Genomic DNA, 27,257 nt, shown 5'->3' on the forward strand with positions numbered 1-27,257 from the left:
CGAGGGCGGCCACAACAGAGCACCATGAACTAGGGGCACAGGCAACAGAGATTTATCGTCTCAGTCCTGGAGGCTGGACGTCTGAGATCAAGGTGTCAGCAGGCTTGGTTCCTTTTCTGTGCAGAAAAATCTTCTAGGCTTCTCACCTGGCCGCCGGTGGTGTGCAGGCACGCCCTGACACCCCTTGGCTTGTACAAGCGTCACACCGATTTCTGCCTTCGTTGTCACTGGTACTCTCCCCCTATGCATGATTCTGTGTCCACATCTCCCCTTTTTGCAACGACGCCAATCACGGTGGGCTAGGACCGACACCTCCTTAACTAATTACCTCTTAGCGGCCCTGTGTCCAGATGAGGTCATGTTCCGCAGCGCCTGGAGGGTAGGACACAGGGCTGTGGGGGGAGGACCCGGCGCAGCGCACATCCCCACCTGTGGGCCTCCCTCCCGCAGCAGCAGCAGCTGAGTCCAGCCTGAGCAGCCCCCTCACGCTGCCCTCCCCCCGCCTGCCGCCGAGGCACAGCCCCAGCCAGCGGCGGCCCTCAGAAGGCGACACAGGCTCCTCCTTACCTCCACGACGCCCCAGAGCAGCGGTTTTCGAACCGCAGAGCGCTAGAACCAGAATCGCTGGAAGGACTCAGTGAGACACGACCACTGGGCCTCACCATGACTTTCGGTTTAGTGGGTCTGAGACGGCCTGACGGTCTGTGTTTCCCGGAAGTTCCTAGTGATGCTGCAGCTGCAGGTCTGAGATCGCTGCCTCAGAGGTCAGTATTTACCCTGTCAGTTACCCAGTTGACTTACGTCCAATTACCACTGGTTTACGTTAGCTTTCTGTTCAATGGCTGCTGTGGCTTCTGTGTCCTGACTGGACCCCGACTGATACAGAAGCGCCCGCACCAGGCAGGGTTCTGGGGACAGAGGGTTTGGGACCGGGCTCATGTCTTGGGGCCTGAACACAGTGCTGAGCTCTGGGTCAGCGGGGACTCAGATCCCCAGTGAACCCGGGCAGGCAGCGGCATCGAGAGGGGACAAGCATCACCTGTGACCGTGGTGCCCCCGCCCCACTCTGCAGTCGCCAGAGGAGAGCAGGGGCCAGGGGCTGCTGCACTAGCTGTCACTGCAGCGAAAGGAACATGGGATCCGGTGTGGGCAGAGTCCTGCCAGAGGATGGGGCTCACACACCGGGGAAGGACAAGCTCCGACTGGGGACTCTCGGTCACCGAGAACCTGGCAGCCTCTATGGCAGCCCTCAAAAGCCCTTCTCTTGTAGCTACCAGGCTGACCCTTCCTAAATCAAACACAAAATGTAACTCTGCGGGACTCGGAGCTTCACCACCCCGAACTCACAGTCTCCCCGGTCTCTGACGTGAAAGCCGGGGCACTGATCTGGGAGGAGTGCAGCCCTGGAACCCAGCACAGCGACAGGGTTGGACTGAGACGAAGCAGAGATTCCTGAACGCCAGGGTGACTCCGAGCCTCCCTTGGCAGTGGAAACAGCTGGCTGTGTGGTGTCCGAATTGCCTTTCTTTGCTTGGAAGCCCAGTAGCAAGTTCTCCTGGGCAGATGCCTTGCACGGGGTCACTCATTCTCCAGACAACCACAGCTGCCTGTGCCACCCCGAGACCTGTGACTGGGGACAGACTCCAGCCTGCCCCCGAGAGGGGGACTCACACATGGAAACCACGAGAAACCTTCGCTATTTCATATCTGCAGAAACCTGGGAAGTAAGCGTGGGAATAGCTTCTAATAATATCAGACCAAGGAGAGGGAATTTAACACTGGATACGGTAGAGTTTATCGACACAGGTGGATTTACCAGAAACGTGGCTCTAACGTTTAGTGCGCGCCACTGGAAACGGCGCTAAAGCCTTCTGAGTTGACTGCCTTGACACGCAGGGCGTGGCTGAGTGCACGTCTGCGGAGGCCGAGACGCCAGAACTCCGGAGGCCTAAAGAGGAAGCGTGAGCCCACAGGCTTAGGGAGATGTCGGCACACGCGGCCTGCACACCCAGCCCTCAGCTACCTTCCCCAAAAGGGCCCCGAGGTCACAGCCTCCCCAGGGTTTGGAGCAATGTCTGCGTGCGGGGACCCCTGCCCCCTGAGAAGCTGCGTGCTGGCTGCGCTCTGCAGGGGGCAGCACCAGGATGGCCTCACTGATGCCAGCGTGGTGGCAGGTCCCGAGGAAGCAGGGCAGGCACGTGGCCAGGGGTGAGAATGCTCTGATTCGCAGACGGTTTGGTCGTGGCCAACCAGTTACAGCGTCCCTAGGAGTGAGACAGATGCATGGCCTTCTGAAGCGTTGCCTGATCTACGTAACAAGAAAAATTCTCAGTCCAGGGGCCAAAACCCCAACTTGAGCCGCCAACATGGAGTCTTGCCCTCTCACCGTTTCCAGACCTGAGCCGCTCTCAGACCCAGAGCCCCAGAGTTCTGAGGGGGGCGGGGTCCCCCGAGGACAGTGGCCTGCCCAGGACGTGCTGTTACTCCTGCCCCACTTCCTAGGATGACTGAGCACTGGGGAAAAGGAGACGCGGACTTTCCAGGGTGACCGGATGCTGGCTCTGAGTGGACGCTAATTCCTAGAACCCCAAACGCCAGTGTGGTCACTGGTCAAAGCGGGGGCTGACAGTCAGTCAGGTGACAGACGGAGTCTCAGCCAAGGTCAAGCGCAAGGAGCTCACAGGGCTGCAGGCCACATGTGGTTATCCGCTCAGTCCTGAGTACGTCACTGGGATCCCTACACTGGCTCTGGGACCCACGGGGCGCGGGATATCGTGCCGAGGAGGACCAGGGAGGACGCCCCTGAAGCTACCAGACTGGCAAGCCAAGCGCAGCAGAGCGTCCCTGGGGAAGTGCGCAGATGGAGAGGCTGACCGTCACACCCCGGGGAAGCTGCCCGTCTGGCCGTGACCGCGTCTCCCAGAGTGACTGGATTCCTGTAACTCCAGATGCCGCATCGCAGGGCCCTGCAGCCGTCAGCCACGCATGCTTTTTCTCTGTACCAACGTACAAGGACCCCGAGAAGCAGTCTGCCTTGACCTGGCACGGCACACTCTCACACCCTCACCCCTGGCTCTCTGGCTGCACACAGTCTGCAGAGATGCGGACTACCCCACAGGCCTCATGTCACACGGTCCCGTGACATCGGTGACACCGTGCCGACTGGTCTGATGGGCAGGAAGACGCAATGCTTTAGACGCCTCGGTGTGACATCGGCCAGCCAGCCAGTGAGGGGTCAGGGTGAGGGAGGCCACGGCCTGGAGCGTCGGAGAGACCCCCATGCCACTCAGGCTGCTGCCCGCACCCCTGTCACCCGCGGCAGGTCCACGCAAGCGGCACACACCGAGTCTGCGCGCTGCTCTGACACGGTCAGAGGGAGTCTTCAGAGGGGCCCAGAGCAAGACACAGCTCTGCGGCAGGGCAGGCCCCTCGTCCACCGGGGCCTGGGACCCCCCCCAGGCCGAGCTGGGGACGCCGAATGAGGCCCCCATCAGGCACCAGCAGGAGATTCACTGGGTTTTCGGAGAAAACAAACAAACAGCAAAAAGCCATGCCTTCTTCTGCAGGTAATTATTTTCCTCTTGAGAAATAGTTCCTGGCTTACTGCGGGGCCCTGGTCGGGAAGGAACAACTCGGCTGAGATGCCGAGTGACCGTGCAAGCCGAGCGCCCACCCCGAGCGGGCGGCGTCTGCCCCGTCCAGCCTGAGCGCCGGGCGCCCCGCGGCACCGGGTGAGGGAGCCGGGGGGAGTCGGGCATCACCCCCTCCCTCAGTCACCCCGCACTCGGGGCTCCGGACGACCGCCGACGCCGAGGGAGAACCAGGCGGGCCGAGGGGGAGGGACACGACTCCAGGACGGGCACTGGGCTTCCGGGGCACCAGGACCAAGGCGCCGTCTCTCACACCCACGCGAGACACAGCGACAGGACCCTGGGGTGCGTCACAGCCCCGCCTGCGGGAGGCCCATGGGCCTCGCAGAGGCCGAGCTGGAGGCTGAGGGCGCAGCCGCCTGGGGCGGGCGGCCCTTCTCTCCCTCTCTTCTCGGGCTGTCCCAGTCACCTCTGTTGTCTGCGACCCCGTTTTCAGTTCACCTGTGAACGGCTGACTCTGGTTCCCAGACCAGCTGTGTCTCTGATACTGTGGGCCCTCAGGGTAACTTGGTCAGAATATAAGTGTTGTTCTGCAACCTGCTTTTTTTTAACTTAAAAATAAATGTATTAGGGGACATCCCCGGTGGTGCAGTAGCTAAGAATCCACCTGCCAATGCAGGGGGACATGGGTTCGAGCCCTGGTCCGGGAAGATCCCACATGCCGCGGAACAACGAAGCCCGTGCGCCACAACTACTGAGCCTGCGCTCTAGAGCCCGCGAGCCACAACTACTGAAGCCCACGAGCCACAACTACTGAAGCCCGTGCGCCCGGAGCCCGTGCTCTGCAACAAGAGAAGCCATTGCAATGAGAAGCCCGCACACCGCAACGAAGAGTAGCCCCTGCTCGCCTCAACTGGAGAAAGCCCACGCACAGCAACGAAGACCCAACACAGCCAAAAATAAAAAAAAAATTAAATCTTAAAAAAACCCCAAACAAACACATTCTCCACAAACGTTTTTTCCGCCCTCCTCGGTGGCTCCGTGCTGTCCTATCACACGCGCACACAGGGAGCCGTCTAGGCCACGCCGCCGCCCAGAGGACGGTCACCTGGTCTCGGGGACGGGCTGTGTCTCCCCTGCTCGCTTCCCTCGTTGTCGAGACGTGTCCCTGACCACAACTGCTGTCTGTGTCTAGACAGCAGTCGACTCAGCCCTTTCAAACATATCCTTAACTTGCTGTAACCAGTGCCAACCCCCCGTTTCCATGGTAACCAATTTCAGCTCCTTTAAAGCTTAGAGCCTCAAGGATTCGTGACTTCCAGGAGACAGGCACATGCAGCTTCTATTCATTAGGGAAGTGAGGGTCACTGGATTAGTGACCTCCAATGATCCATAAAGCATCACACTGTTCATGTCTTACTCACTCTGGCTAAATTCTAAATTCAGAAAAGAGTTAATTTTACAACACGGGAAAAGCTGAGCAAGAGTGAAAAGCAGGTGCAGGGCGTACCCGCTGTCATGTGCTTTTCTGTTGGTGGAAAACCTACAGTGAGGACTTTGGAGGGTGGAGTGAGGGTGAGATGGGTTGATCTACTTCTGTACTTGGGGAGTTCAGAATTTCGAGTTACTTTACTACTGACGTCTGCAGTTACAGTGGAGGAGAGTATTTCCGGTAACACTGCGTCTGGACGCCTCTCTGTCCTCCTTGTGTCAAAGAATCAGAGTTGTAGAAGGGACCTTGAAGGTCACCTGGTCCAAAGTGAATTTAGCAAAGTCATAGGATTTTAGGCCAATTTATAAAAAAAAAAAATTGGAAAATATAATTAAGAACTAAGCCATATCTACATTCTTGAGAATCCTGTGCAGCTGAGACTGAATGCAGGCAAAGTAGCTCCTAGAGCCCAGGCGTCCTCAAGGAAGAGCCACAGGGCGGGCCGCTGGGGGCGCCAGCAGAGCAGGCGGGGGAGGCCTGGGGAGAGGGCCCCGAGCGCTGGGAAGAGCTGGCAGGGCCGGGGCACACATCTCCCAGGACAGCCCTGGCCGAGACTGAGAGAGGCCGGGGTGAACTGGCACAGGCACCTTACCCGCTGGGGTCCCCCTGAGGGGTCAGCGGAGGCTGCCCTCCCTGGCCTTTGCCCCTTTTCCTTCTCCCCCAGTCCCTCAGGGGCTCTCCTGGCAGGACACCCTAATAAAGTGCCCACTGCCCATGAATTCCTGGCTCAGCATCTACTTTTGGGGAACCCAGGTGAAAACAATCCTGCTTGGTAAAGATTTATGTACAAATCTATACACCAAATGCACACACGTACACCTGTGTACGCACATGTATTTTATTACACCGGATGTAATTTGGTCATCGCACTGAATGTATTATTTGGGACTTTTCACGTCTGATTGTAAGTCATATTGGTATAAAACGAGTTACAATAAGCATAATTTTAATACCAAAATAATCAGGTTCAAATTTTCTGCCGAAAGAGATCAGTAGAGTTTTCTCTTAAGAGATCACCCACCTGAGTGATGCTTTCTTTTTAACCAGTATTATTTCAACGTCATTGTTCTACTAAATAGCTAAGGCCTTCAGGACATGCCGAGGGAGGAGGTGCAGCTAGCGGTTAAAGGCTTGGAGCCAGCACGCATCACATAGACCCGAGCACCAATTCCAGACCCCGTCACTCACCAGCTCTGTGGGCTGAGTTCTTAAATGCTAGAATGTGAGCAAACTCTAGATAATGAGCTTCCTTATCCGTAAAACAGCACATTCCTCAGAAGGCTGCCATGACGACTGACAACTCAGACAAAACCTCAGCACAGGACCCGACGTGCAGAAAGGACTGGATACTGTCTGTGGGTATTGCTGGATTTAACTTACCCGACAAAGCAGGTACCAAATAATATACCCCAGATTCAGGGAAACTGGGCACACTCACTTGTAACGTGGTATCAAAGACCACAAGCTTGGAGCTGGTTGGAACGATGTCGTAACACTTGTGTGACCTCATGAATCGCATGTAAACACCACTTTCTGAGTCTTCTGCTAAAAAGGAAAGAAAAAAAAGGCAAATATCAGTAATAATAAAGAACTTCCCCTATCAGATTAAGAGTATGCATGAAAAATCTACTGCTAACAGACTTAATGGAAAATAAGAAGTGTTCTCCCTGTAAGAGCGAGAAGCTCCTGGTACTCAACACGGCTGTCCTCACTAGCACAAGAAGGCAAGAAAAAAAAAACGGGGCTTCCCTGGTGGCGCAGTGGTTGAGAATCCGCCTGCCAATGCAGGGGACACGGGTTCGAGCCCTGGTCTGGGAGGATCCCACATGCCGCGGAGCAACTAGGCCCGTGAGCCACAATTGCTGAGCCTGCACGTCTGGAGCCTGTGCTCCGCAACAAGAGAGGCCACGATAGTGAGAGGCCTGCGCACGGCGATAAAGAGTGGCCCCCACTCGCCGCAACTAGAGAAAGCCCTCACACAGAAACGAAGACCCAACACAGCCAAAAAAAAATGAAGGCTACGGATATAAAAGGAAAAAGCAAAACCGTCTTTATTGGCAGACTATATGATTTTCTACATAAAAAACACCAAAGAATCTACAAAAAAGTTCCCAGATCTAAAAAAGGAGTTTAGCAAGGTCAGAGAATGCAGTTAGTAAAAAACAACAACAACAAAAACATGCCACTGTATTTCTATATACTAGCAAGGAATAACTGGAAATTTAAAAAATTTGAAGGCATCATTTATACAAACATGAAATGGAAATAAGGATCTACACAAGGAGACACGGAGCCCTGAAAACAGTAACGATGTGAACAAATACACATAAAGTAGTCTTTATTATTTAAATTTCTGTAGAAGTTAATTGACAGTTGGCAAAAGGAATGACAAGGTACTGTGACTCCAAAGCTGTGCCTGTAGCCGGACAATGGCCCACTGCCCACTGCCCGCGAGGACCTCACTCCTATCTCCTGGTTCACTCAAAGAATACATCTCCAAGAGACCTCTTTGACAATGCCGCTGGGCCCACACCAATCTGTACATTTGGGGAAGGTTTAGATTACCTGGGAAATATCCCAGAAGAAAAAAATTACTATATTGTACACACTAATTAGCAAGATAAGTGTTAAACAGCATGACGCTAACCAAGTTCCTTGATTGTGGAAAGGAGCCCCTGTTATTCTATTTCCTACTGTGGTAAACACTCCGTATGTGCTGACTGGTTTGCCAATTTCATGATAAACTATGTGAACCACTCCCAAACCTCTATTTTCATTTCTGACCTCTCTTCAGGGTACTGTAGCCCACAGTTCATAATCCCATCACCTCCTGGACAGTTCCCTTCTCAAATATCTCCCCTCCTCCTCGTGGAATAAAGTCAGAAGACTCAGGCTGGCATTCACGAACCTCCGTGGTCTGGCTTCTCCGTGACCTCATTTCCCTACTTCCTGTTCTCGGGTCCAGGCACACAGCTCCCTGCTAAGCTCCCTACTGTCCTTAATCTCACTTGCTGGCATTTGTTCCTTCTGCTGTAATTTAAACTTCCTTCTCTACTTTTTCTCATCCAATTTCAACCAACCTCAAATGCCATCTTCTCCATAAAAGCAGTGAACATCTGAGCGCTCATTTCTGTGCTGTAACTCCAGGTACTACAGGAAATGGCCTCATTTAATTTATGTCACGACCCTGAGGGTGTGCCTCGATTTCTTCACTTTACACATGAGCTGACTGAGCAACGGGCCTGAAGTCAGCAAGTTAGGCAGTGACTGGAGTGGGATTTGAATCCGTGCCCAAGACTCCAACCCTCTCCTCATGGAAACTCTGCCACTTAGTCTCCCCACGAACGCACGGGTCCAACACACCTGTGAAGCTACTGTCTGCGGGGCACTGTCCCAGTGTCGAGACACGAGCGGACGCAGCAGACACATCTCTGTCCTCCCAGCTCACCAGCTGGCAGAGCGAGGGCAGCGGGATGTGAGCCACGCGACAGGTGAGGTGCTGGACGGCTCAAGGTCACAAGGCAGGAGCCGACCCTGAGTCAGGAGGGTAAGGAGGGAAGTCTGCAGCGACTTCTTCCCCTGAATACGCACGTTCTATCTGTACTTCTCGTCAGTCATCACTTTATGTCTCATTCATGTGATCTGCACAGCTCTGATAATCTTTTTCTTCCCGGATGATAATTTCTTTGAATGGTCAGGATCTTACTCATTTACTATGCTAATTAATTTCGTCGGTACCGACTTACTGCATACGGTCTCAGTGTGGGTTCTCCCAAAGCTGACCCCGAGACCAGGGGAAGTGAGACGGAAGCAAAGAGTCAAAAAGGGAGCTCCAGTAAGCAGGTCACAGCTCTGTGCAGGGTCGCAGCTGTTGGGGACCCCGGGGAGGCCGCGCACGCACCTCAGAACTGCCTCCTAGTCAGGAGCACCCCGTCCTCTTTGGTGAGGGGTTCCCCTGGGCCGTGACCTCTGACATTCCTGCCCTGCGCCCACAAGCCATCTGCTCCCACCAGCTTCCACCGTGCTAGAGGCTGGGGGTCCCCGGGGACCCAACACACATGCCGCTGCCCTGCAGGTACTACAAACCAGCGGGGGAGACACATGAACCGTCACTACACCGTCACGAGCGCTACCACAGGACAAGTCCGGGCTTATGAACCAGGTAAGTGGCAGTCAGTGAATGGATGGATGGAATTGGAGTCAGCGTGCTTCCATTTTTCTCAAAACGTTTATCTCCCGGAAAATAGGAGCCTTGCACAGGAAAGAACTGGAACGCAGGACGTTCATACGACAGCCACGCGGAAGGTCCCGGTCCTTCTCCGCCATCACTGCTCCCGCGCTGCCGAGGACGACGACCACCAGGCTGCTAGGCGAGTCGTTTCCTCGGAGCCTATTCACAGGGGATCCGTGCAGACACAGGCTCAAAGGACCAGGCAGGCGAGCACACGCGTAACTAACATTTAACTTACAGAGTGCCGGTCAAATCTATTCTCCTAAAACGCAAATGAAGGACATCAAGGGGGAAACTACAATAAAATGTAACACTCCATCTCCCAGAAAGGAACCCTTGCAAGATAGTTTGTCTGTTAATTAAATCAAGAATTTTCATAAAAGGAGTGCACATTTTATAGATGTTAACATCACAATACGAATATCTGAAATAAAATCTTAAAATACTATGAAAAGAAATATTCGAACTTTTAGAATTATTAAAACACTGTGAGCTTTGTGTTAAACATATTTTTGGGGTAACATCTTAATTCGTCTGTTAATTTTTAAAAATATTTAAATAAACATTTTATTTTGAATAGCTTTAGATTTATATAGAGAAGTTGTGAAGACACAGCAGTTCCTTATATACCCCATACCAGATTTCCCCTAAAGGTAACATCTGACGGGCTTCCCTGGTGGCGCAGTGGTTAAGAATCTGCCTGCCAGTGCAGGGGACACGGGTTTGGGCCCTGGTCTGGGGAGATCCCACATGCCACGGAGCAACTAAGCCCGTGAGCCACAACTACTGAGCCTGCGCGTCTAGAGCCTGTGCTCCACAACAAGAGAAGCCATGGCAATGAGAAGCCTGTGCGCCGCGATGAAGAGTGGCCCCTGCTCGCCACAACTAGAGAAAGCCCTCGTACAGAAACGAAGACCCAACACAGCCAAAAAAAAAAAAAAAAGATAACATCTGACATTCCTCTGGCACATCTGTCAGAACCAACAAACCATCACTGACACATTACTAAAAAGTTCACACTTTAATAGGGTTGCCTTAGTTTTCCCCTAACATCCTTTTTCTGTCCCAGGACCCCGTCCAGGACAGCACATTTAGTCATCATGCTCCGTAGCCCGCCCTAGGCAATGATGGCTTCTCAGACATTCCTTGTGTTTGATGACCTTGAGTACTTGACCATGAGACCCTGATCAGGAGTACTGGACAGGCATTCTGTAGAACAGCCCTCATTCCGGATTTGTACGATGTTTTTCTCATGATTTCAATTTTGAGGTTTGTGTGTTTTAGCAGGAAGACCAGAAGGCGAAGTGCCTTCGCATCCCACTGTATCTAGGGTACCTGCTGTCAACATACCTCATCACCTGGATCACCTGGCCCAGGTAGGATCCGTCGGGTCTTCCCCCTACAGGGACTCTTCCCACACTGCAGTCTTGGCAGGGAAGTCATGGTCCACCTCCCTGAGGGCGAAGCATCTGCATAAATTACAGTAAATCCCCTACATGTGAACCTACAAGTTGCGACCTTTCAAAGATGTGAATGTGCCTTTGCATGTCCAATCACATAAGTTAGTTCATGTGTCTGGTGTACACTGTCATGAGTGTGCATCTTCTACAAGTGGTTGTGCTCTTGCGTACTTTACTGTGCAGTACTGTGTAGAGTACAGGAGTACAGTATCTTTATTTCAAGCCCAGGGTGTCCAGAAGCAAGCGTAAAAGCAGTGGTGATGTAGCCGGTACCGCTAAGAAGTGCCAAGCGATAACGATGGAAACAAAAGTGAAAATAATTGAGAGAGCGGAGTGAGGTGAAAAGATGGTAGACGTCGCTCATTCTTATAAAATGAGTCGTTCAACCACCGGCACGATTCTAAAGAACAAGGACAAGATCATGGAACATGTGAAGTTTGCTGTGCAGACAATAATATCGAAGAAGCGTGGAAAAGTGGTGGAGGAGATGGAGAAACTTCTCATTGTGTGGATGCAGGACCAGCATTAGTGTTGAGTCCCGCTCAGCTTAATGCTGATTCAAAAGAAAACTAAAAGCCTTTATGAAGACTTGAAGAAGAAACACAGCAAAGAATCAGAGCGTGCATCTGTTAATGCCAGCCATGGCTGGCTTCATCGGTTCAAGGCTGGAGCCAACCTTCACAACGTAAAAGTAAGTGGCGAGGCAGCGAGTGCAGATACGGTAGCTGCCCGGGAATTTCCTGAAACGCTTCAAGAAATTCAAGGCGTGTATTTACCTGAGCAGGTTTTTAACGTGGGCGAGACAGGACTGTACTGGAAAAGGATGCCAGCCCAGAGTTACATCAGTAAGGAGGGAAAGTTGATGCCAGGCTATAGAGCAACAAAGGACAGGCTAACTGTTGTTTGGTGGCAATGTTTCCGGTGATATGAAGCTGAAGCCTCTCTTAGTTTATCATTCAGAGAACCCAAGGGCCCTCAGAAACATAGCCGAGGGCTCTCTTCCTGTTGTGTGGAAGAGTAACCCCAAGGCCTGGGTTACACAGGCCATTTTCCAGGACTGGTTTTCCCACCACTTTATCCCGGAGGTAGAGAAATATTGCTTGGAGAAGGACGTCCCATTCCACATTCTTTTGCTGCTCTACAATGCTCCGAGCGACCCCCCATTCATGGATAACTTGCATCCCAACGTCAAAGTAGTGCATCTGCCACTGAATACTACGTTGCTCATCCAACCTATGGACCAGGGCGTTATAGCGACTTTCAAGAAATATTATTTATGTCACACTTTTCGTCAGGCAGTAAAGGCGACTGACGAATCAGGAACAACCCTGCGACAATCTTCGAAGGACTATAACATCTACAGGCCATAAAAAAAAATTGGCTTTGCTTGGCATGAGGTTACGGCCGTCACCGTGAATGGGGTTTGGAAGAACCTTTCCCCACAGTTTGTTCATGATTCTCGTGGATTTGAGAAGGTGGATGAGGAGTCCAAAGAGGTCTTCAGCAACTCAGAGACCCTCAGCGAGAAGCTGGAGCTAGAAGTGCAAGAGGACGGCTTCACTGAACTCCTTGCTGTGCAACACGAGGAGCTTACTAATGAAGACCTGATGGAATTGGAGGCCCAGAGAAAGGACAAAGAGAGACAGAGGAAGAAGAAGTAACTGAAGAACCAAAGAGATTCACGACGCAGGTAACGGCAAGGGGGTTCTCTGCATTTGAGGAGGCACTGGTAGTTTTTGAGGCACAGGACCTGAACGTACAACGAACGGTACACGAAGGCTGCAGCAGCCGTTCAGCCATCCAGTGCCACCGTGTCATCTATGATAAGAAAAAAAGAGCTGCTACCCAGACATCGCTGGATCGTTTTTTCAACAGGGTAGATAGAATTGAATCCAGCAAGGAACCAGAACCTGTGCCATCAAGGTCAGGCGTGAGGGAAATTGCAGCTTGCCCTCCATCTCCTATTGCTGACCATCCTTCAGCTCTATTATCTCCCACCTCCTCTCCCTCCTCCAGTCAGTAACTCTTCTTGCCTGTCACTCGATGCCAGCCCCTGGATGCCAGCTGTTGTACTGTACTACTGTACTTTTCACGGTACTGTACTGTAAGATTAAAAATGTTCTTTATTTTTTGTGTTTGTTTTTAATGTATTATTAGTGTGAAAAGTATTATAAACCTATTACAGTACAGTACTATATAGCCGATTGTGTTAGCTGGGTACCTAGGCTAACTTTGTTGGACTTACAAATTTAGAATTATGAATGCACTCTTGGAACGGAACTCGTTCGTATGCAGGGAACTTACTGTACTTGGAACATTTCTGTAGAGGAGAGTTGTCTGTCTGTCTGTCTGTCTACCTCACTATGGACTCACGGAATCTATCCCATACTCTGAGTCACAATCCAACAACCACGTCAGGATCAGTGCTCCAGCCGGCAGGGTCCACCCCGATGATGGGGCTGTGTGGGGCACGGCCCACGTTCTCCTGAGTCCGCTGGGGCTGTGACTCCCCGCCAGGCCCCCCAGGACTTCCCTGCTCACACCTGCAGCCCCCAAGCCAGCAGGACGTGGAGAGCTGGGCCCTCGGGGTCTCCCTCTGTTCCCTCTGGAGCATCACCAGCCCCCAGGTGGTGAAACGTGTGCCCTCAGTCACTAGCGTCTTACATCACTGTGGTACGTTTGTTACAATTACTCAATTGCCTTAGTTTCTGTCCCTCCAGGACAGCACCTCACGTGCAGCCCTGTAACCTTGGGCTCCTCTTGGCAGTGAGAGCTCTTCAAACCTTGACTTGATGGTCTCGGTAGTTTTGAGGAGTACTGGGCAGATACTTTCGACTGGAATTTGATGTTTTTCTCATGATTAGCCTGGGGTTCTCAGTTTTGAGGTGGATCTATAACACTACATTTTTTTTAATGTAAAAAGCTTGACCAAGCACAGCAAAATGACACTAAAATATATTTTGCTTCATGATAAGGCTAGATTATTACTGATGTAATAACATCAATAACAAAAGTGTTAGCATTTAAAGTCAGGAGAGTAAAGTAAAATACGATAAAATGTCATTGCTTCTCTACATTTGGTAAAACTTTTCGATGAGAGCACCATTTTGTATTATTTACATTATGATGAAGCCTCAAATTGTACCTGAAGGAAGAAACGCATTGAAACAGAAAATAAGAGTATCTGGAGTTAAACCAAAAAGGAAAAACACCTAAAAAAACCAAAACCATTCAACAATAACAGGTTGTTTGGAATAAGTTATTAAAATTCCTGAGAAGGCAAGTTCAAGCTCTCATTATTCAAAAGGTAACTGGGGCTAAGAAAGTATCGCAGTGTCCCACTGTTGGGTTATTTTATCCGTCCCCGGGGAGAAGTGTAACTGCAGAGTGTCACGCTGGCACCTGAGTCACTGGTCTGTGAAAGCCACCCATCGTGGAATGACGTTACACCGTCCAATCACACGCTAACCCAGCATCACCCAAGGGAGCTACTGAAGAGTACTGCTGGGAAGGAGAAAGTATATGGGAAAGTGTTTCCTCTGTGAAGGTCAACAGAACAACTTGGAAAATGCAACATCTCAGTTTACATGCAAACAGTTGTACGCTCTAGCTAGGAAAGCGTGGCAGCGCGTTTCTCTCTCTGCAAGCAGATCTGGTTACACACCACCCCTGACAAGTCCTCACCATACCACAGCACAGCCAGCCCACACGCCGCGGCCCCGAGGAGTTTCACACCCTGGGATCCCGTGGACACTTCCTTTCCAAAGGCAGCTTCTGAACTCTGGGCCAGTGTCCTCGTGCCTGCCTCTGCTGGGCGCACGGCCCAGGTGGCCACTGAACTCCTACCCGCCTTTCTGTGTGGGCTGAATGGTGGCCCCCACAAGATACGTCCACCTGGAACGTCAGAACGCGACCTTATTTGGAACAAGGGTCTTTGGAGATGAGGTCACCCTGGATTATCAGGTTGGGCCCTAAATCCGATAACCATCGTCCTTACAAACGAGAGCGGACACAGACACAGGAGAAGGTCGACGGAGGCAGAGATCACAGTGATGCTGCCACGAGCCACAGGACGCCAGGGAGCACGAGCAACCACCAGAAGCCGGGACAGATTCTCCCCGGAGCCTCCAGACGGGACCAGCCCGGCGGAACCCCTGGGCTCGGACGTCTGGCCTCCCGAACGTGGGAGAATAAAGTTCCGTTGTTCCAAGCCACTGGGTTTGTGGCACTTTGTCATGGCGGCCTCAGGAGCCTCCTCCGCCTCCCAAGTTCAGTTCACAGGCCCCGTGCACCTTCCCCAAAGGCCCTCAAGGCACCAGCACCCCTCCACTGTGAACACCCCCGCTAGCGCTTCGTGACTGACGCCCTTTCGGAGCCCTGACGTGCCTTGTGCCAAAGCTATAGATCTGCTTTAGACGGCAGCTTCTGAGGCAGCAGATGGGTCCCCAGAAAGTTCCTCACGGGTGTCAGGACAAGCTCATGCCTGCTATATTGTATGTCACTGAAAGACACATCCATGAAAGGCAGGGGCCATGGTAATGATTCAATCCCCATCTTAGAGAGCTGAGAGTGCAAGGATGAGAGGCGGTCCTAAAACAAAATTTACACATTGCCCAAATGTCACTAAAAACACCCCAACCAAAAAAACTAACTCCTTATTTCCAATCCTGTAATTTTAACTTAACGTAAGACATTTCATTGTAATTCCACAAAGAAAAAGATTATCAATAGGTTAGTTATTTTAAAATTTGTCTTTTATGCTTTATTCTACATTTAGAAACGTAAGCTTACTATATTCATATAGTATCTTTTCTTTTTAGAAAACCATTTAAAATAGTTAAGCAAGAAATAAGCAAAAAGGGGAATATGGAAGTTAAAAGTATATGGAGGGCTTCCCTGGTGGCACAGTGGTTGAGAATCTGCCTGCCAATGCAGGGGACACGGGTTCGAGCCCTGGTCTGGGAAGATCCCACATGCCGCGGAGCAACTAGGCCCGTGAGCCACAACTACTGAGCCTGCGCGTCTGGAGCCTGTGCTCCGCAACAAGAGAGGCCGCGATAGTGAGAGGCCCGCGCACCGCGATGAAGAGTGACCCCCGCTCGCCGCAACTAGAGAAAGCCCTCGCACAGAAACGAAGACCCAACACAGCCAAAAATAAATTAAAAAAAAAAAAAGAAAAAGTTTAAAAGTATATGGAAAAGATTAAACTCTCATATACATATGTTTTCTTAAAGTGCTTAGAAACATGAATATTAACAAAGTCAAAGCTTAAATATAATTTTACAGGACTTACAAGGTAGCAGAATAAATGAAGTGCATTAGATTTTTTTCCTTTCCATGCTTTTTGCATTTGGTTCTGTGTGTGCTGGGGGCAAAAGTGTCCACTGAAGAGGGAGATGCATGTGCTCTGCTAGATAAGGGGGCAAAGAGTTACTAAGAAAGAAGGAAACGCGCAGGTAAGTAAAGGCACAAAGCTTCCCCAATTAGATAGCTCAAAGTTAGTTGCAATAAATGCCTAAGGAATGCCACAGACCCGACAAGGCTGTGACCTTGAAATGACAGTGATTCCCATCCATTTAAAAATGGCTTTGGGTTTAATTCTATGAACCACAGCCAATGTTTCCTCTTTTTTGGGAAACAGAACCCAATTACTGTACTAAGCCGAAGCAACAGAGAGGACCAAGGTTAACTCACCGGGATCCAGCCCCCAGCGGGGTAAGGAACACCTTGATGACGGTGATACCAGGAACAACAGGCGGCCACCCCAGCCCACTTCTTTTTTTTTAAATGTTTTTTTCTTTACTGTGGTAAAAGTCACATAATGTAAAACATACTACTGTAACCATATCTAACAGTACAGTTCAGTGGCACTAAGTACAGTCACACTGTTGTGCAACTCTCACCATCATCCACCTCCCGAATTTTTCACCTTCCTAAACTGAAACTCTGTCCCCATTAAACACGAACTCCCCAGTCCCCCTCCCCACCTGCCCACCTCCCCGGCCCCTGGCATCTACCAGTGCGCTTTCTGACTCTATGATTTGACTCTTCTAGGTACCTCGTATAAGTGGAATCAAACAGTATGTGTCTGCATCTAATGCTTATTGGAATGCATTTCTAAGGTTAACTTAATACGTGTCCTGTAAACAGGCTGTACCTTCTTTTTTCCCCCCGTGCTATAGTACCTTCTTTTTTCCCCCTGTGCTATTCAGTAGGCCCTCACCAGCCATCTACTTCATACACAGCAGCGTACATATGTCAGTCCCCACTTCTGTCAAACACGCTTTCAGCAATTTAAAGGAGTTTCCTTCTCCCTCTAGCTTAATAAGGATTTTGTAAAAGGAACATATGTTGAATTTTATCAGTTGCTATTTCAGCATCTACTTAGATGACCAGAGGTTTCTCTCCTTTTATCTGCTGACATTAACTCCTCGGTGGGTTTCTTAACAAACTGCAGCCCTGTATTTCTAGGACAAAACCTTGTTTGGTCACAGGAGACCGCATGGCTCAGCCTGCTGATGTTTTAGTAGGAGTCCTGCCCATATTTTAAATGCCAGGTTCATCATCTGTTTTCTTCTTTGTGTGCTGTCCTCTGGTTCTGATGTCAGGATCGAGTGAGCTTCACAGAAGGAGCTGGGAAGCCGCCCTCCTTCCCTAAGCCCTAAAATAGTTCAGATGACCTAGGCCTTAACTGTTCCTTGAAGGTTCTACAGAATTAACCCATCAACAGGCTGAATACCAGGTCTCTTCTGCAGGGGCAGAGGAAGGGCGAGGACCTTTCATTACTTGAAAAGACCCCAAAGCCTTTATTGAGGTAATTCACATCCATACTGTTCACCCATTTAAAGTGTACAATTCAATTAATTACTTTTTAATTTCTTCTGTGGTGATTAATTACTTTTTAATTTCTTCTGTGGTGATTAATTACTTTTTAATTTCTTCTCTGGTGTGGTGATTGGTGAAAGTTAACCAAGAAAATACGAACTTGTAAAATTTACTCAAAAGTGATTGAAAAGATTTTAAAATATATTGATATAGTTTGACATATTCAGATTTCTTTTAATGTTATTTTCTAAATCTCTGCATTTATAATTAAGAAGCCCCTCAAATTTCTAATACTTTGCGTTTTCACTCATTTTTTTCCTTGAACAGACTTGACACAGGTTTATCCACTTAATTGGTCTTTTCCAAGAATTAAGCTTTTGCTTTTGTTGAGCAAGACTACTTTCTGATTGCTGTCATTTCAGGAGCATTTTAGGGGGGAGGAGAGGGCAATGAACACATTCACACATTCAGCAAACCGTCTTGACTCACAATGTGGCAGCCCAGCTCAGTGCATCAGGCAGGTGCACTGAAGACTGGCTTGTCACCACGTCCCCACCAGCGTGCTGCAGTTTTGTCATTTGGACACAATGCAGTTCGGATGCATCCTGACTCATTTCAGTTACCAGCGCTTAAACAGATGTCCGTAAATGCACGCACATCTTTGGGGTTTAGCAATACAACGGATCTTTCTGCTGTGGGCCCCTGTCTGCCTCTAATACAGCACGTTATCGTTCTTACAACACGGGTAAGTGCTGTTCAAATCAAAATACGAAAAATGATTTGCAGAGTAAGGCACTAACGATATACGATTCCCTGAGAAACTCACGGGCCTGGGTCCTTTCCTCGGGTACGTCCGGGAGCAGGCCAGTCTTCTCCAACGGGGACTCTAGGACTTCCAGGCTCCAGGGGGAGCGAGTGTAGAAGAAAGAACAGGGCAGATCTAGACCAAACCTGTATGAGAATTGTCATCACCTTCTGTGTGACGTTGAGCAAATTCCTTCATCCCCTTGGCCTGAATCTCTTCATTCGTAAAATGGGGATAACACCATCTTTCTTGCAGAGTGATTCTGACGAATTGGGGATAAATAAACTCAAACATTCAATCACAAATGCTGTCCACTGGGTGGTATTCACATGGGGAAAAGTCTGACGGTGCAGACACCGAAGCCATCACTAGCCAAATGGCTGTCGCCGGATGATGCACTAATGGTGGCTTGATTTTAAGTTTGAGCTCAGTTGCCTTTCTGGTCCTTTCTAGGGTCATCATCATAGTTATACTTGTAGAGACTGCACTGCACAGCAGGTACTCAAGTGACTGTTACATTCAGGTTACTTAATGCATGTATAATCCTATTAGCTAGCGGCTATTATTGTTTCCTACTTATACTTGAAGAAACTGAAGCTTGAAATAACTTGCCTAAGGTCTCACAGCTATTAAGTAGAAGAAATGGGACTCCAATCTGGGTCTGACTCATGCTCTTAATTACATGACACTAATTATATATGCAACTTAAGGGGGGGGACATGCCACATGTGTAAGCATCAAAGCTAGAGGAGTCACTGTGAAAAGAGCCAAACAAAGGTAAAAATAAACACGTGAGAATGTGGACCTGGATATTCTTGAGGAGGTCTTAATGAAACAACTACACATTCCATAGTATGTGGTCTATAAAATAACAATTTATTGGTAGCAACTTACTGTTAGAAACAAATGATCGAAGTACGACCTAAGATAAAATAAATCAGGTAATAACAAAGTTCAGAAACCTCAATGATGTGACATAAATTCAGATACATAGGAAATAGCTCAAAGTGGGACAGAAGCAACAAATTAAAAGATTTAAAAGTGACTACAATTTGACCGGAAGGTTCCCAAATTAGTTTCCTCCCCAGAATGACTCTCCTTTTAGTATCCGAATTAAGCTAGACTTCTTTTCCCCTAATATCAGTGCAAGTGCTATCACAGCCACAAAAGAAAGATCTAAAAGACTTTTTCCTCAGGCACCAGATTATGCAAGCAAGTCATCACGTTTCTATCCGCTGTTACTGCCTCTGAGTTGTTCAGCCACTGGACACAGTCTATTTTGACCTCACACTTGGGAGGAGAAGCCTCGGTGCATCTGGGAGGTACATGCGGGTCATCTTACAGCTACCTTGTCACTACTCTTTGATTAGCACACATAAACTTGGCAAGTGGATTTCCTCTCATTGCCTTAAGTAGAAATGCCTTATTTCTTTATAAGAAATAACATTAACCACTGAAGTACACTGAGCCCACGTGCCAGAGTAAAAGGTAAAGCTCCAAAAAAAATACATGTGTTCACGTATGTGACAAGTATTTACTGAAACTAGGTCTTAGTCATCATCGTATCTTTGAGACCTGGCAAGTAGTTAATTTTTCAGTCCCCATCGTCACAGAGCTTCCACAATGGCAGAGAAACATGAATAAATGCCTTTCACCTTAACAGCCCCATCAGCCATGAGGAATCATGAGATGATATGTGAAGGCCTGTCTGGGGCTTCCAGAAAGTCACTTTTCCCGAGGAAGTGACATGTAGGCTGAGACCTGAAGAAAACTAGCAGGTGGCCAAGAGGACAGGGAAGAACAATCCAGGGAGAGGGAACAGCCTGTGCAAAGTTCAGCAGGCACGGAGGAACAAGGCCAGGAGGAGGGAGGTGCACGGTGAGGCGGGCAGAGGGAAGAGGGAGGTAAGTCTGGGCTCCAGCCTAAAGGCAAAGGCAAGTCAGAGAAGGCTTTTAAGCATGGAAGTGACACGATCAGATCCATGTTTTTAAAAATATCTCTAATTGCAGCATGTCAAGTTGATTGGAGGGGGCCAGAGTAGATGCTGGAGAGACTAGGCTGTTTAATAGTCAATAGAAAGGTGATGATGGCGGAGACAGGTAGGTATTCAGGAGGTGAAAGTGAGAGGACAGACCGCTTGGGTGTGGGAGAGTGAGAGAGCCATGGCTCAACGTCATTCTTGTTAAAAAACAAAACAAAAAACCAGGTGAATGTGGTAGCACTTACTGAATCAGGTTGGGGGGAAAAAGAAAGAGGCGAGAGGGAGGAGCAGGAGAACAGACCAGAGAGACGGTGCGATGACTCAGGCAGAGACATCCAATAGGCAACCGAACACTCAGAAGAGAGATCTGGCTGCAGATACCTATTTGGGCATCATCAGTTATTACAGCATCGTGGTAATTAAACACTGGGCAACAGGCAGGTGGTAGCTGGAGCCATGCAAGTGAGGGAGACTGTCTAGGGGAGAGCACAGGAGGAGAAGACAAGTGGCCTCGGGAAGAGCCAGGAGCAAGTCCCATAGCTAATGTTCAAATGTATGGCTTGTGAATTAGCCCCCACTCCACCTGCTACCACAAAACAACACAGAACGGAAAAGGAAAAAGGGTAAGAACCATCAAGGAAACAACGGGCGGAAAGGTATGGGGAGCACACCAGGAGTGTCTGTGGGAGAAGGGAGCAGAGGTCACCTCTGGTGACGGCTACTAACAGCTCAAAATGAGAAGAGGATTAAGTGTCCACTGGAGTTTGCAAAATGGAGCCGCGAGTGACCAACTCAGGGAATTTGGGTGGAGTGGTGGAAATGGGCTGAAGAAGGAATGGGAAGTGAGGAAATGGAAAGAGGGTTTCCAGATAAGGGATTATTTCATGTCGGTTACGAAGACCGGCTCAGAGCCTGGGCTGCAAGTCTAAAGCCTGTGTTTGAAACCTGGTGACCCCACCTTCCCACATATGCCCCCCGTGGTCACTTATTTAACCTCCCACCGTCTTAATCTCCTCCTCTATAAACAGGGATGATAAAAATATTTACCCCTTAAGAGTTGTTTTGAGGATGAGATGAGATAAACGTAAAGGATTTATAACAGTGCCTCAATATACTTAACATACGCCAGTTACTATAATCATAGAAAAAGGACACAAATTCTTCCAGTCTCTTCGAATAAATTCCAAATGCTTTGTGGTACCAAAATTTTCCCACTTTAAAATTCACAGGTAAAATGTAAAGTCACAGGGGTCCTGGTATAACAACTCTGCAAGGGCTCTGCCCACCCCACGCAGAGCTGTAGGGTGGAAACACCCCGGCCAGGGAGCAGACAGTCTGACTCGCTGGCCTGGATTCCTGCCAGCTGCCTGCTTGGGCTGCCGAGCGCTCGCCGAGGAGCAGGCAGAGCCAGTCCCGAGCGGGAAGGTCGTGGAGGTCCCTTCGTCGTGGAGATGACTCAGCGCGGCCTTGGCTCCCGATGACTTTCCCGGAGAAGTGAAGCCTGGTGAAGCCCGGCGGCAGGTCCCACTTTTGGATCCTCAAACCCTGCTGTGCACTCCCCTCTCGTTTAAAATAGTCAGGGGTCTTAACATTTCAGATAACAAAACCTCCGCAGCCTATAAAACAACTACTCTATCTTATCAAATCTAAGATACCATCAAACGGGAAGCCTGACTTTAAAATGTGTACCTAAAGTCTGTTAAATATGGCAAGCTTTCAAATATGGGGTCAGCCAGAGCAGAAAATGTTTAACTGTAAGTATTTCATAAAGCTGTAACTATTTTTATAATCAAGAAACAATAAACCTCTTCTCTGAGATAAGTATGCAAGCTCAGTAGGGAAGGAAAGAGTCTGGATGATAGATTATCAGAGCCTTCTAATACTATGAGATGATCGGCCAGCAACCAAACCGCGATCACAAACCTGTCACCACCAGAGGTCAGTACCCCTCACACTACAGTCAATAAGCCAAGTGGACCCAGCTGAGCCTCACTTATCAAAGCTAAGTGATAAGGGGATACTTTAAAAGGTTCCACAAATTCACAGGAAGACATTCTCCCTTAAGTAAGTTAGAGCAGTGTTTCTCAAACTTTTTTTCATTATCCACACCCCCCCCCCCAGCCTTTCTATACATTCCCCCTTCAACTGTCCTACCCCCATGAAACTTTAATACCACAGATACACTGTATATCCATTCAGGGGCCCTCTGGAGAGCCAGAAACCACTGTAATAGCTAAGATTTTTTGTCCCCCAACAAGAACCAATCTTTGCTCACTTCAGGGCACTATCCTCCAGTTGAGAATGAACAAGTTAGAGTGAATGCACATTTCTGGTTTATTGTAGAGTGGGGTGCTGGTTGCTTTAGGTCGTATTTTCAAGCTGGAAGGAAAAGTACAAGTTCACCAATGCTGGGCTCTGTTCTACCGAGAAAACCCACAATGACAACGGCAACAAAACAAGCAAGCAACGCCCCAAGAGACAAGGATTATTCAAGAATACGGCTACTTCACTACAGACCTGGGCCTACAATTCCAAGATCCTTGACTGAAAAATAATGCTTTCCCCTCGCTGGTACTTCTTCCCCCCACTTCTTCCCCATTTTTGATCGTGCAGACTAGCTTGACCAGTCTTGCTAGGAAAATGAGTTTGGAGGCAAGTTCTGAAAAGCTTATCCTTTGGGAAATGCCTTGCAGGTGAGGAAGGAACAGCTCGGACAGAAAGGACCGCCTGGACTGAAGGAAGCAGGCAGGGGGTGAGGGGAGAGGGGACAGGTGACTGGGAAGAAGTGGGATGGACCAACCACCGCGACTTGCTGAAAGCCCGAGGAAACTGGCGGGTCTGGCGGGTCTGCGGCGGCTGGAATGCTAGGAAGGAAGCGGTGACACAGGCAGTTCCCAGGGGCCGTGAAGTTCTTGAGGTAGTGCCAGAATTACAGACTTATTAATCACGAATAAATTTCTGAATACTCATCTACTTGAGAAAGCACTCACTGGCTGCGTTGAGGTGCTTACAAAGGTGCTGGGCCCTGTGGTTAAATAAGTTCAAGACGGTTAATCTTGATAGAAACAAACAGGTGTGACTGATACAATTAAACACTTGAAACGCGAACACATAAAGCGACTGCTATGGGCTAGGCACTGCTCGCGTCACTTTGCAGATACCGAATCATTTCATCCTCCCATCGTTCCCATAAAGGAAACATAAACACTGAATGTAGTCACTGAGATACCAAAACGCCGCTGAGCACCTACAACGTGCCACCGTTATCACCTGCTGGGAAGAGAAAGATGGATTATGGAGAAGTACAGAAGGGCTTTAGGGAGGGGCCTCGGAGACGGTGAGACTTGGGCTGAGCCGTGATGCAGTAAGGTTGGCAGGTGGAGAAAGGGAGCAAGAGAAGGTCTTACCCTCCAAAGGATGTACACCCTCAGGCACCGAGACCATGAAGGGTCACAGAACAGGGGTCTGGCCAACTCTGCCTGTGGGCCAAATCTGGCCTCTTTCTGTAAATAAAGTTTGACTGGAACGCAGCCCTGCCACTTGGACCGCGTTGCTGCTTTGCTCCTGCACGGGCAGGCTGAGTAGTCTTGACAGGGACGGAGACCGAGACCATCTGGCCCTTTACAGAAAAAGTTTGCCCGTGCCTGTTCTAGAGCCTTATTATTCAGAGCAGGGTCTGTGAAGCAGCGGCAGCAGCACTTGGGAGCTTAGCAGAAATGCAGACTCCCAGGTCCCACCCCAGACCCACAGAATTAGAATCTGCCTTTTAGAAAGCTCTCTGGCGGTGCTTATGCACAGAAAGCCCTCTGATCATTGGTGTGTACGGCCGGGATGAGGCGGTGAGGCTGCAGATGAAGAGACGTCTGCGTGTATTCTATATATAGACCCAGGAAAGTGGTAAAGATTTTCCCGTAAAGGAGTGGTGCTGTCAATTCACGCTCTGGAAAGGTCCCTCTGTCAGGGTGCGATGGTAGGAAGAAGTGGGTGGGCAGCTGGTGTCAGAACCCAGGCAAAAGAGGACCTGGACAACACATGGGAGACAGAGGCACAATTTCTTCGTTCTTCCCAGAAGCAAATAACGTTTTAAGAGATTACGCCAACTTCACTAATGCCTTTCTAACGAACAGAGTATCTGTTAGAATTTATTAGGAAAGAGAAAAAGACTTGGTAACAAAAATACCAGCAATCACGTGTTTCCATGTATACCAACAAATGCATCCCCATCTAAGGAAAGCGTCCAGATCGCAACGCACAAATAATGACAGCAAGTGAATAAGAAGGAAGCTGGAAGATTAAATGAGGACCTATTCAACAGCTATGTATCAATATTATGTAGGCTGCTAACACATCAGCTCACAGGATGCTATGTAAAGGTGTAATGTCCTACTGTTAGGACTTACTGTTCCCCCGAATAAATGTAAGATTCTGCTTGATATTCAGTTTTTCCGTATTTTGGATGAATAAGCAATCTAAAGTTCAAAAGAAACAAAGCAGCACTTTAGACAACCACGCCAACACTACCCCTTCCAGCTTGGCTAACAGCTTCCAAGCAACTGCTTTTTAACACTTTGCCTCCTTAAGAATCTAGAAAAATTTGACAGGGTAATTTGTGTGATTCAGTATGCTTTAAAGTAACGACAGCAGTATAGATAAAAACAGATGGGTGAAAATGGGAAAGTCCTTTTCTTAGATGCTTAGGTTTAGTATTTTATATTCATTCCCTTGGCAGAAACAATGCAAAAAAAATAAGGCATCGAGATATTTCTCAAATATCTGCTTTGAGAAGTGCAACATAATTAAATTAATAAATCTCAAGTAAGGAAAAAAACTCCATCAAACCTGTACTGAGAAAAATCTCTATGGACGATTCATTAATAAAAAGCTTAAAAAGTCCATGAGTTCAGTACAACGGTAAATGGCACTTAAACAGTAACAGTAACTAACATTTACTAAGTGCTTACTGTGGATTTACATTGTACTAAATACCTTTACATGGATTATCTCATTTAATCCTCAAAACACCCTGATATTAGCTCCACCTTATGAATGGGAAAACTAAGGCACAGGGAGGTTAAGTAACTTGTCCAAGGTCACACAGCTTAATAAGAAGTCAAGATACGGTCTGAAGCTGGGCCTATGCTCTAAACCATAACTGTGGCACCTCTCCAGTAGCATCTGCTCTCTACTTTCCTTTGCCCCCATGTGAATCTGCAAAATGATTAAATGCAATGGACTCTCATTGTTACTGAAATCAGGGACAAAGAAAACTCTATGATTTAGATATTCAAAGTCTTAACGAAAGGGGGGCACACCATACTGCCCTGTGGACAGTGCCCCAAATTTGACCTGCAATATAATAAAATCACGGAATAATGAGGTGGATTCGAATGAACACACTGGATTATTTTTCAGTAGGACAGTAGGACAGAATGCAAATGAAGCCCTAGTAAAATTCTGAAATGTATCATGTAACTGCTTGTTAATAATAAACATGGCGGCAGACTTTTAATGATAATTACTATGAACACGTTATCTTCTGGCTAACATGTCTGTGAAATGCAGGAACTCTAAAACATAAAATAAACGTAGGCACTGGCCTGATACTGTCGGCTTAACGTTCTCATATTGGTTGTGCATGCTTATTTAAGTAATTGCCTGACTGTAAATAAACGGAAGTATTAAAGTAAAGTTGGCAGAAGGTACAGCATCCACACGGCACATGCTTTGTTCCAGGAGCTTTAGTCCATCAATACTCTTGGAAAAAACAGAAGTCACTAAACGAATAATGGAAAAACACAAGATAGTGTGGAGGTCTTTTAAATTCCTCAAATTGTCAAGCATCTTATACAAAGTTCTTTTTAGACTTTGAACTCATCATATCCCATTTTAAATACTAATTCTGCCAAAGAACAAGCTCATTCCCTTCAAATTTTAACAGTTTCAAAATAAGATCCAGGTAAAAGCTCATCATAATCCACGCTAAATATTCATTTTGCCAAAGAACAAACTCATGCCCCCACATTTTAACAGCTTCAAAATAAGATCCAGGTAAGAAGAAGAAAACGGGGCAGGAAAAGGAAAAAAACCGAGTGAGCGAAGAGAAGACAGGAACGATGGAATGACAGCATCACCTGAACTCAAAACCAATTCGCTAAGCCGCCACCGCTTTTCCTATTGAACTTTCCCTATCAAGACAAGAAGACACACCCTGCTGGTGGTATTTTCACAAGTCCAGATAAGGGAACCAGTGTGTGTTATTTAAAGGAATGGACCATAGGCATAATCTGGGGGTCACCCCTACATGTACGGTGGCCTTACAAACAATTACTACTGCACGTCACCTTGCTCTCATTCGAGTTCGACTTGTAAGGACAAAAGGACCGACCATCCGTGTGGATGGCCGGGTTGCGGGCTCCCCTTAGAAGCCAGCGAGATTTCGCCACCGAAAGGCACCCGCGGCCACTGCAGACACGCTCTGCCGGCTCCGCGTTTCCACCGCCAGCCCCCGCAGGGCGCGCCGCCCGAAGCCGGACGGGCGGTGGGCGGCTGGGTCCCGCGGCCTCCGGGGCGTGAACCCCGGCTGTCCCCGCGCCCCGGCCCCTCCGGGCCCCCGGCGGAGACACGGAAGCGCGTTCCAGCGGGGGGCACTCACCTTCTTCCTCCAACTCGAATTTCTCCAGCATGCCGGCTTCCGCGGGTCCCGGGGCCGCCGCCAGCGCCGCCTGAGGAGGAGGAGGAGAGGGATCAGCATGCGCTCGGCCGCGCTCGTCCCCGGCCGCGCGGGCGGGGGCGCGGGGACGCGGGGGGTGGCGCGCGGGGGCGGAGGGCGGGGGTGCCGGGGACACAGGGGCGCGGCGGAGGCCGCGGGGGGCC

At 49.0% G+C, this 27,257-nt stretch overlaps 1 protein-coding gene and 1 long non-coding RNA gene across 12 annotated transcripts in view; one reads left to right on the plus strand and one right to left on the minus strand.

Annotated features, from left to right (window-relative positions):
* The window catches only part of PRKAG2 (protein kinase AMP-activated non-catalytic subunit gamma 2), a 282,829-nt gene that overhangs the window by 36,646 nt on the left and 218,926 nt on the right, over positions 1 to 27,257 (minus strand). For 7 of the 11 annotated variants that reach the window (XR_014246663.1, XM_082398971.1, XM_082398965.1 and 4 more), the window contains 2 exons: positions 27,037 to 27,106; positions 6,521 to 6,627 (listed from right to left, as the gene is read on the minus strand). Coding sequence is in view for 10 of the 11 variants with exons in the window: in XM_082398971.1 (XP_082255097.1) it covers positions 6,521 to 6,627; positions 27,037 to 27,106 (177 nt within the window). In the remaining variant the exon portion in view is untranslated. Of the gene's footprint in view, positions 1 to 6,520; positions 6,628 to 7,479; positions 7,648 to 8,445; positions 8,569 to 27,036; positions 27,213 to 27,257 lie in introns of those variants that run through there. The other 4 variants (XM_082398968.1, XM_082398974.1, XM_082398967.1 and 1 more) reach the window with 3 other exon arrangements.
* On the plus strand, positions 8,568 to 24,067 carry LOC309632008. The gene is made up of 2 exons (XR_014246697.1): positions 8,568 to 9,244; positions 9,330 to 24,067. It is a non-coding gene; the product is annotated as an uncharacterized lncRNA (long non-coding RNA).

The sequence above is a fragment of the Balaenoptera borealis genome, assembly GCF_965194805.1.
Source record: "Balaenoptera borealis genome assembly, chromosome: 7".
Taxonomy (NCBI): Eukaryota; Metazoa; Chordata; class Mammalia; order Artiodactyla; family Balaenopteridae; genus Balaenoptera; species Balaenoptera borealis.